General features: G+C 42.3%; 1 protein-coding gene across 1 annotated transcript in view; it reads left to right on the forward strand.

The window, feature by feature from the left end:
* Positions 1-8,648, forward strand: part of CA6 (carbonic anhydrase 6) — a 24,064-nt gene extending 15,416 nt beyond the window's left edge. Inside the window, exons 6-8 of the mRNA XM_004385175.1 lie at positions 2,792-2,949; positions 6,094-6,217; positions 8,548-8,648. Of these exons, the coding sequence (XP_004385232.1) occupies positions 2,792-2,949; positions 6,094-6,217; positions 8,548-8,648 (383 nt within the window). The remainder of the gene's footprint in view (positions 1-2,791; positions 2,950-6,093; positions 6,218-8,547) is intronic.
* The last annotated feature ends 2,431 nt before the right edge of the window (positions 8,649-11,079 follow it).

The raw sequence follows: 11,079 nt of genomic DNA on the forward strand, positions 1-11,079 counted from the left end.
TATTTTCTGCTGTCTTCGGGGCATTCAGTAGTTATTTTTCTCATTTGTTGATTGTAGATTTGTTTCGTCCTTTTTTTATTTGGCTATGTCTGAGTAGGCGGGCTGTGTGTTCTTCGTTGTTTGCTCGTCTGTGGGCATGATACTTTTCACCTCCTTCTCCAATTGGCAGGGTCAGTTGCTCAGATATGGCACAGCAGGGCAGGTCTAGCTGAAGAGGAGTTACTGGGATGGTTGTTTGTGGCATTTACTGCAGCCACAAGGGCCGGTTGGTAATCAGTGCACGGCAGGTTCTGGTAGGCTGTGCCTGTGCTGCTTGGTGGTGTGATGTTAAGCGCACGGTGCAGGTAGACTGGATTGAGGGGGGAGATTGTTATGTATGGAGCTAAGATGGATATAGGAGAGAGGAGAGAGGAACAGGAGCCAAAAACATACAAAGAAAAAAGAGTGCTAGGGGAGCTTGCTGTTGGAGTGGAGAGATGAGAGACTATGAAATGGAGAAAAACAAAAAGGGGAAGAAGAAGAAAAAAAAAAAAGAAAAGAAAAGAATTAATAAATAAAAATCATAAAGGAAAAAGAACAGCAAAGCTCCCAGGGATCCCATTGGTGTTGCTACGAGGTCTGGTGAAGTTGTTCTCAGGTGTTGCAGTACAGCCTGGCTAGAAGGTGTAGAGGTATTCAGCACTAGGTGTTCAGGGAACAGGAAGAGAAGGAAGGTATAGAGAGACGAGAAACTGAGTAATGAAGAAAGACAAAAAGGGAAAAATAGGGAAAGGAAAACAAAACAAATTTAAAAAAAAAAGAACAAGAAAAGCCCCCCCCAAAAAACCAGAAAAAAAAAAACCCCCACAAAAAAAGAAATGCCCTCAGGGATCCCTCTGCACATCTGCACAAGCTGGGGGGGTAGGTCCCAAGCCGTGCAGCACTGCCCGTCAAGAATGGGCTCCCAACTCGAGGAAAGGAAAAGAAAACAAACAGTTCAAAACAAACAAACAAAAGCCCCGGGATCCCACCAGCATGGCAGCCCAGACCGGGAAGCAGTTCCACACTCAAACAGAGCTCCTCAGTCCCTCAGGAAGAAGCAAAGATGGTGCACGGAGCCAGGCATTTGAGTGAAAGGAGGGAGAGGTGGTGAGAGGTAAGGAAGAAGTCAAAAGAAGTGGAAAAAAGCAACAGCAGCAGCCAACAAATGGCACTCAGGGAGCCGGCCAGTGCGGGCAGGTAGAATCCAAGCAGCTGATGCTTCCCAGCCAAGAGACTGTGGCCGTGGGAAGCAGAGAAGACCGTGTGGGGGTGAAGAAGGGTAGGGGGGTGGGAAAGCGTATATTGCAAATTACTGATCGTTTCATCTCCTGCTGGAAGATCCGTGAAGCTGCTTTCTCGTACCCCCTATTTGCTGGTCTCCGATAGGGTCCAAGATGGCAGATCTGTGCTGTTTTAGCTGATAGGGGACCTCTGCATGAATCTCTCCTCGCTTTCCTTCCTCTGTCAGTTTTCTCACTCCATTTCATGCTTGGCTGAGTTCTTTATCTCTTCATTTGATGTTTTAGGGTTTCAGGATTGCTATTTTCTCTGTTTGGCTTAGTTTTTTTGATCTTTGCTGTGGAGGGATGAAGTGGTGCTTCCGCCTAGAGCGCCATTTTGCCAGAAGTCCGTGTCAGTCCATCTTGTTGAAGGTTTTCCTCTTTTTCACTGACCCTCTACTTTATCAAGCATGATGTCCTTCTCCAGAGACTGATCCCTTCTGCTCTCTGGATAACATGTCCAAAATATGTGAGACGAAGTCTTGCTATCCTTGCTTCTAAGGAGCATTCTGGCTCGACTTCTTCCAAGACAGATTAATTCATTAGGGTGAATTTAGTTCCCTAACAGTACAACTTAGAAATCTTTTCCTTATTCATGGTATTATGCAGACTTCACGGCCTTAGTTAAAGAAGGTTATATGTGTATAGATAAAAAACTGCACCCTCTTTGCCATTAAAAAGTGCAAAAGTGCTCAGGGAAGAGGAAGCAAAATCCAATTCAATTCCATGTTGCTTTGATAGTCTCTTGCTGAGCTCAGGGTTAAGCACCATTGACATGAAAAAAACAATGAGTCTCTAGATGTAGTGATGGCTGAAGCTGCTGCAGAGGCTTCAGACACCCTGCAGAAAGCGCCCTCCCTACATCTTGTGGAAGTACCTTCTCCCTACACCCCACCTGTGGCTAACCTTGGTTCCCAATGTACGTAGCAGAAAGAACTCAGAACCAGGTATCTGGATCTTGGCTTGGATCTGACTCTGCTTTTCTAATCTCTATCCACTCACTTCTAAATGACCCCAAACTGAGAATTTCTGGTACCTAGCCAGAAGTCTCAAGGGGTCATAATTCATTTCTTTCATTTATCATAAAACATATCCTTTGCCTAACAATAATGATGATGATAATGATGGCAGTTATGTCTATGAGTGTTTCGCTATGTTCTATGCCAGCCATTTTATGAATATTATTCCCCTTTGCCCTCACAGCGATCCCGTTTATTGCCCCCATTTTACAGACCAGGAAACTGCCTTAAAGGAGGCAAGTCCAGCTAGGGCTACTCAGCCAAGGGAGGCATCTTGGCAGGTCTGTCCCCAGAGTCTCTGCTCATAATTCCTTCTGGGAAGCAGCAAACTCAGGAAGCGTTTCCTAATGATCAGCTTCTAGGTTGTTCTGCTTAAATCAGGAGATTCAAACGTGGTGAAGTCTGAGCCTGAGCTCCCTAGAGGCAGCAGTGACCTCTAACGTTCCTTCTTCCTCCTGCCCCCTTTGTTAGGACAAAGCACAACTCTGGCTGGCGTTGACATTCACGACTTGCTGCCTGGGAACCTCCATGACTACTACACCTACTTGGGCTCACTCACCACTCCTCCCTGTACTGAGAACGTCCGCTGGTTTGTGCTGGCAGAGCCCATCAGTCTTTCCAGTGCACAGGTAATGTGTGGCATTGCTCTGCCAAAGCTTCCCCTTTGGACCACCTGGTTAATAAGAGTGCTGCCCGAAATCTTACCTGATATCAACACCTGGGGCTCCTCTGGCATTTGTCATCCACAGGGATACTAGTGCTAACGTGGGGAAACCGAGGCATCGAGGAATCCAAAGAACTTAAGAGTTGATGCATGACTGGAGCCTGGTCTAAGTCATAGGAAAAGAGTTACATAGTGAAGGCAAATATTTGTTGAGTGCTGCTGTTGCCAGGCACCGTTCTAGAACCTTGATATACAAAATCCCTGTCTTCATGGAGCTTACATTCTAGCTTCTTAAATGGCTTTATGAAAGAAGGATAACATCACATTTAACTCTTTACCTTCTAAAATGCCTGTAACCCTTTGAGGAGAAGAGCCTTGCCAGTCATCTTTTGCCCCCTAGCACAGCACTGGAACACTTGGTTGAACTGAATAAAAGGACAAATGTTACTGAGGTTTCAAGGCAAAGGTGACATTTCCTTTTGGGTGATGTTCTCAGAAACAAATATTTGTTTCTTATTCCTAAAGTTTTCATTACCCTACTCCAGGAAAGAGGTAGAAAAGATCTCTATGCAAGGACACCCACACACAAAAATGTTGCCAACTAGAGGGGTCCAAATTGTATCTGCATGCAACCTTTTCTTGTAGACACCACGTTTGATTATAAGGAACATTATGTACTATGTACTGTCACTTGGTTGGCGTTTATCTTGAAAGCAGGGAATCGTTTTAACACAAAAAGACAAAGACTCTCAAATTAGGTTCACACACACACACTTGCACATACACACACACAGAGCAAAATTGACTGAGTAATTACTGAGGTGCCAGGCAATATCTTGGAGCCCTAGTGGCACAGTAGTTAAGAGCTTGGCTGCTAACTAAAAAGATCAACAGTTTGAATCCACCAGCCGCTCCTTGGAAACCCTATGGGGAAGTTCTACTCTATCCTACTGGGTCACTATGAGCTAGAATAGACTTAACAGCATTGAGTTTTTAGGCATCATCTCATTTAACCCTGACAGAAAAATCCAGAGTGGTGGATTTTTTTTTTTCATTTTACAGACATAATCACAAGATAAAATAACAATGGCTGAAATAAATGTATGGCAAAAATCTAACAAATGTAAACATACAGAGATGAAGGATGGCAATAGTAGCGTGAAATAAAGTAGACTTTAGGGCAAAAAGTGTTAAATAGGACAAAGGAATATTATATTTTCTACGAAGAAATTAAAACAATCACGTATACTTACATACCAGGCAATTTGTCAGATAAGGAGACACAAAATACAATTAAGGATAGAAATGATTTGAACAACACAATTAAGCTTGTTTTAATAAAAACATCTAGAATTTCATACCCAAAACAGCATACTCATTCTTTATAAATATCCATGCAGTGGGTCAAAAAAATTAGCCAGCTATTATTCTACCAGAAAATTAAATTCCAAAAAAAAAGAAATCCTATCAGCCACACTCCCATTATAATGTAAAGTAACTGGAAATCAACACCAAAAGTATAATAATAGCAATAATATGTATTTGGGAATTCAAAAACGTTTTCATAAATAGTTCTTGGATGAAAAGGGAGCTCAAAGTTGAAATTAAAATAATATGGAGTTCTGCTAGTATAGCAGACTAGGTTTCCTGATAGATGTTATTCTGGTTTAAAAAACAAAAAACTAAACATACCACACAGAGATTTTTTAGGATATCTTTTAAAAATGTATCAGTAAACTCTTAAACTAATAAGGAATATTCAGAGGCCAAAACCTAAATGAAAGTGGGAACCCACAAAAATAAGTTGAGCACTGAAGTTGGCTCTCATGTGTGGACATTTGCTGAACCTGGTGAAATGATAGTTTGGTTTTCATAGACTTGCAAGTCATGGACCGCTGAAGTCAAAGCCCAAAGACCTGGCAGAATAGGGCAGAGTTAATATTTAAAAAATATATTGTCTGACAACTTCCCAGAAGAACTGAAAGACACCAAGCCATATATTCAGGAAGCCCATGAGTCAGGATAAATAAAAAGAAACCCACAACTAAATACATCACAGTGAAATCACAAAACATCAAAGAGAAAATTTACAAATCAACCAGAGAGAAAAGACAGATTATCATGAAAGAAATACAATTAGATCAAGAGTTGATTCAACACAGCAACAATGGAAGCCAGATGGCAGTGGAATCATATTTTCAAAGTGCTGAGAGATAGCAATAGCTAGCCTAGAATTGTATATGCAGGAAAAATATCTGTAAAGAATGTAGACAATAAAGGAAACTGGAGAAACCCCGAGAGTATGGCCCCCAGACACCCTTTTAGCTCAGTGGTGAAGTCACTTCCGAGGTTCACCGTTCAGTCGGGGATTGGACAGCCCCATAAAACCAAACGGAACTAATGAGGCACAGCAGTCCAGGGACAAGGGCTAGAAGGCAGAAGGGGACAGGAAAGCTGGTGATAGGGAACCCAAGGTTGAGTGAGGACAATGTTGATGTGTAGTGAGGTTGTTAACCATTGTCATAGGGCTACATGTGTACTGTTTAATGAGAAACGATTTTGTTCTGTAAACCTTTATCTAAAGTGAGAATAGCAGCACAATTGGAAGAGCGTAGTCAATGTCACTGAACTGTGCATGTAGAAATTTTTGAAATGGTGTATCTTTGGCTATGTATATCGTCATCAAAAAAAAGCTCAAGAAGGGAGAGAGTTGACATGTTGTGGGGTTGTTAACCAATGTCATAAAACAATATGTGTACTACTGTTTAATGAGAAACTGTTCTGTAAACCTTCACCTGAAGTACAATTAAAAAAAAAAAGAACGTAGACAAAATCCAGACATTTTCAGAACAACAAAAATTAAGCTTGCCACTTTATATATTTCTGTTGTTTACTTCTTTCTCTCCCTTCTACTATTGAACAAATACTCATAGGAAAAAAAAATTAAAAGAGATTGCTAAATACTTGTTTCAAGAATGAATGGAGGAATGAGCTTTGGAGTAATACCTCTGGGCTTGAGATCTTCTCACAACTGCTTTATCAGGGTTTGCTAACTTTCAAATTACACAGTGTCTCTTCGCCTCTATAATTTACTTCTTGTTGCCTGCAGGTTTGGAAGATAGAGAACTCCTTGTTTGATCACCAGAATGAGACCCTCCACAATAATTACCGTAGGACCCAGCCCCTGAACAACAGGGTGGTGGAAGCTAACTTCAAATATCTTCCTAATCATCGTGAGTGAGATCAAGTATTAATTATTTTTGTAATTTGTTGGCTCCTTGATTTCCTCCCTTCTCTGGGTGGATCCATTTCTTCTAGTAATAGTAAGGAAAGTAGAGCCATTTGAGCAGCAGGAGGTTCAGAAACGCCAGCTTGCACAGGGCTTGGGGCCAAGGGGGGTGACTCATTTTCCCAGTTCGGGCAGTGAGTGAGGACAGTGCCTAGACCAAAGAAGACAGTGGGGATAGGCAACTCCATGATTTATTATCTACGTGGTCTTGGCCAGAGACAGTTGGAGAAGCAAGATGTCAGCAGCATCCAGAAGTTGTCATAAGAGTGAAGACTCAAGTTACCCTTGTTAAACCCAATGCAAATTAGGTTCCTCACATCTTTATCTTGGTCTGTATTACAAATAGATACTCAACTCCTTCTAGACATTCCCTCGAGGTGGGGTTAAGTAGATCACATGTTGTTTACTACATTTGCTTGGGCATCAAGCCCCAGACACCAGGCTACTGGAAGTGGGCAAGAGAAGTTCAGCCTCTATTAGGTCCACTACTCCATTGGGTTAGGCTTCAACTGTTTTCTTGGATCACTTCATTTCTGTGGTTGAAGAAAGTAGATATTCTGCAGTCTTCCCATCCTTATTTTGTTTGCTTCTTCATAAAGTTGTGGTGAACTGCACATATTCCCTAAATTCACTGTCTTTACAATATGTTTCTATTAGCTATTCCTGATACTTCTATACCCTCTAATAAACTAGAACCCAGCTCCAATCAATATTGCCAACTTAATATTACCCCACCTTTGTATGTGTCTTTCAAAACTTTAAAGTCTACACCCTTCCCCCCCCAAAAGGTCCATTTATGATTTTCTCCCTGTCTCTCCTTCCTGGTTCATATATTGTTTTCCCTTATTTCAGTTTGCTCCCCCAATACAATACTAATAGAGGAAAAAGTGACACCAGCTATAGTTATAATTTTCCCATCCTATGCTATGTTGTTGTTGTTAGGCACAGCCAAGTTGGTTCTGACTCACAGCCACCCTATTTACAACAGAAGGAAACACTGCCTGGTCCTGTGCCATCCTCACAATCGTTGTTATGCCTGAGTCCATTGTTGCAGCCACTGTGTCAATCCATTTCGCTGAGGGTCTTCCTCTTTTTAGCTGACCCTCTACTTTACCAAGCATGATGTCCTTCTCCAGGGACTGATCCCTCCTGATAACATGTCCAAAGTATGTGAGATGTAGTCTCGCCATCCTTACTTCTAAGCAGCATTCTGGTTTTACTTCTTCCAAGACAGATTTATTTGTTCTTTTGGCAGCCCATGGTATACATCCTATGCTATATAAATATTAATAGCAACAGTACCTTTATCTTAAACATGTCCAATTGCTAGAAGCCAAAGAGAGCTTATACCTACTGGTCTGTCCCCTTGTTCTAAGTTTTGCTATGTTTGCCTGCTTTCTCTAATTATAATTTTACACTATTCTTGCAACAGGCACCAAAACACTGTATAATACATCATGTGCCACATCTCAAATGCTTTTTCCAAATAGGGAGTCACTCCAACTTACCCTCGGGAGGGAGCTCAGATGTTCCAGATACCTACCTCCTAGACAAAATGGTCCATGTTGCAATATGCCTGTATCTTCGTTGCCACCCTTTGTCCTGAGACTTGTTGTTTAGGATTATTACTTCAACTCCCAATAGATAGTAAGAGCTTCTTCTCCCTCCTCTACCCACCACAACCAAGGACTCCTCTGAATTGTGGCCTCTCTTAGCTGATAAAAGCATAGAGAACTGGATGTAATCTTGCTCCACCTCCACTCAGGCACACATTTCCATGCAGCAGTGATTGTCTCCAGCTAACCCAGTTGTGTGGCCTACACGATATCTCATAGTTCTGTAGACTTCCACCCCAGAAAGGTTAATGTGACCTATCTGTTAATGAGGAATGACCTGAGAAACCAAGATCAGTTATAAGAACTAGACAACAGCAAATACAGATCTCTTCTCATTTATTTATGAGAAAGCACCTATGAACCTTAAGGTAAGGGCCACCGAGCATCAAATGAGAAACCAGGGTCTGAGAGTAGAACCATCTTCAAAACGGAGTCCCTTGGATTCTGGCAGCTTTCAAGCGCAAATTCAGACACAGTGAAGATGCTTGGAGTCAACAGGAAGGGAGCATGGGAGGCAGTCTAAGGAATAAAAAGTGCATCCCTTAAATACAGGTATGGGGAGTGGGGTCTGGCTGCCCTGCATTCGGTTTGCATGAGGACCTTCAAAGTTTCAGCCTTTTTCTATTAACAGCTATTCTCTTTTATGGGTATATTCTAGACTCTGAGTTCAAGTATTACCTAAGAGAGATCCTTGGTATAGTCACTGACTTGAGAGGATCTATTGAAAAGAAGAAGCCTAAGGAAAAAAACGACGATTAACCAGACTGAAATGTGCACTAGCAGAAGAAGAGGGGGCCTCACTCTCGGGCCTCACCTGCCCTGTCTAAGAAATCCTGTGTCCGGATAATCGCTCCTCCAGCTACCTGTTGAACTGATTAAAACAGTGGAAGCCGTCATCGATAAAAGGAAGTGAGATGGTTTAAATATGTGAGAAGGAACTTGAGTTAGACAACATCATTGGAAGTTGATTGGAATGGAAACTTAACTATCCTCCTGTAAAATCATTCACTTTGATCTGCCTAAATTGCAAACCAGCCTGACCTTCCCTTTAGCATTCAGATGTAATAAAATCATTTTGGAAATTTGCCATATAAAAATTTCTCTTTTCTATTTCTTTGTACCACTTCAAATATGCCTTCTTTGCCCCTTCCTGAGGGATCAAAAATGAGGGGATAGAGATCAAGATGGGAGAGAAAGGAATTTCCAGGACCAAAATTAAGAATAAGAAAATAGATTCTCTTATTGGGAACTTGTTAGTGGGGACATTTGGAGCAGTGATCATGCCCCATGAGTAAAACAAAGACAGGAGAAGAGAAAGAAGGCAGGCCACTAAAGAGATGGAGGAAGGAGAGAGGACCCCATTGCAAACCCTGTCCTTATGAGTTGAATGGAATCTGGGCTTTGTTGTCACTAGACCTGGGTTCAAATGCTCTTCTTGCCATTTACCAGTAATGTGGGATAATAAAATAAACTGTCTTTAGGGCCATGGTTTGATTAAATAAGATAATACTTGAGAAGTACGCAGCAGAGTGGCTATTATTTTTATGAGTCAGTTGTACATACTCTTCCTTGCTGCCCCTTCCTTACTCATTCTTTAACTTTCTCCTTGTCTCTGAGCTCTCCCTCATTTTTCTGAATTCCTTTATCTACTTTCGTACTACCTTTGTTCTTCCATGTTAATATTCATCATATCCAAAATCACATATGTCTTCATTTAACCCTCAAGGCAATCTTCAGTGAAATTCTATCATCTCCAATTTTCAGGAAAAGGAACTGAGATGCTGTGCTGAAATGAGTTCCTTTATGTGCAATTTTGCTTGGTTCTTTGGAAAACCAGCTTGAGAGGTTTTTCCTTTAAGCCCAGAGGAGTTACCTTTGCCCTAGTTTTCTACCTCGAAGGGTTTGTTACTTTTGTCCAGACTGATTGATATTTCCTGGGTAAGCTGTAAACAACTTGGTTTAATACTTTTTGTCTGGTCCTTGGCTGCAGCCTGCTCTGTGATTGGTATGCACCTTGCAGGAACTGGTTAATAGTCTATGCAAATGAAGTGTCTGTGGCCTACCAAGAGGGAATTGGTCAGTTCATGGCCCTGGGGGGGGAGGGGCAAGCCTTGAAATTGACGAGGAATTTGTGTATATAAGCAGCAAACCCCACAAGTTTTTTCAGACAGAAATAAGCAGGAAGAAGCAGAAGGAAGAAAGAAGAGAGAAGCAGAGAGAGGAGGCAAGGAACCTCCTAAAAGAGTTGTAACAGGGTCAAGGGCTGTAACATTCAAGACAGTGAGAGGCCCAGAACAGGCCCAGCTGCAGAGTCTATGGTGACAGATGGTAGGGCCTAGAGGAGCCTGTCCTGAGGGGGCTGAGAGGAGCCTCTCCTGAAAGTCCCAAGAGGAGGCTTGTCCTGAGGGCTGAGAGGAGGGCTGCATGGCTGAAAGGAGCTTAGAGAGCTGTCTTGCACAAAAAAGGGAGACTTTGCCTACATGCTTCCTGATCCTGATCCCGAGTTGTACCCTGTTACTTCCTTAATAAACCACTTAACTGTAAGTATGGTCTGTGAATTCTGTATGGCCACTGCAATGGATTATCAAACCCAGAAGAGAAATAGGGAGTGCTTTGGGAGGGATGGCTAGTGTCAGAATTGGTAGAAAGGTTGGAGGGTGGAGGTATGTCTGACTTCCGCCTCATGAGAATCAGCTTCGGACTGATCCTGGTCATTTTCCGCCCCCTGAAGTTAGACAGGTTCTGACATCGTGACTACTACAGCCACTTCACAGGAAATCACCATCAGCTTTGGGCTGATGGTGATTCTCTCTCATCTTCCTGAAGTTAGAGGACTTCAGGTGCTACCATCTTACAGATGCAGAGAGGTCAGGTGATTTGCCCAAGATCTCCTAGGTAGTAGGTGGTAAAGCCAGGATTACAATCCAAGTCTTTTGTATCCAAATTCCTAGTTCTTTCAACTGCAGAAGTCTTCCCTTTTACTTATTCAGCAAGCATCTGTTGAGCTCCTGTTAGTGCACTCGAAGTACTGAAGGTACAGAGATGAGTGAGGGGTGGTTCCTATTGCGTGGAGTTCATGTTCATGAGTAGAACAGATATTTAAACAGTAATCTCCATGTGATAGGGAGAATTCCTGTGTTCAAAATCTCCATGGAGGAGCTAGTGCTTGACCTGAGTTTTGAAGGCTGGG

The sequence above is a fragment of the Trichechus manatus genome, unplaced genomic scaffold, assembly GCF_000243295.1.
Source record: "Trichechus manatus latirostris isolate Lorelei unplaced genomic scaffold, TriManLat1.0 scaffold00133, whole genome shotgun sequence".
Classification (NCBI taxonomy): Eukaryota; Metazoa; Chordata; class Mammalia; order Sirenia; family Trichechidae; genus Trichechus; species Trichechus manatus.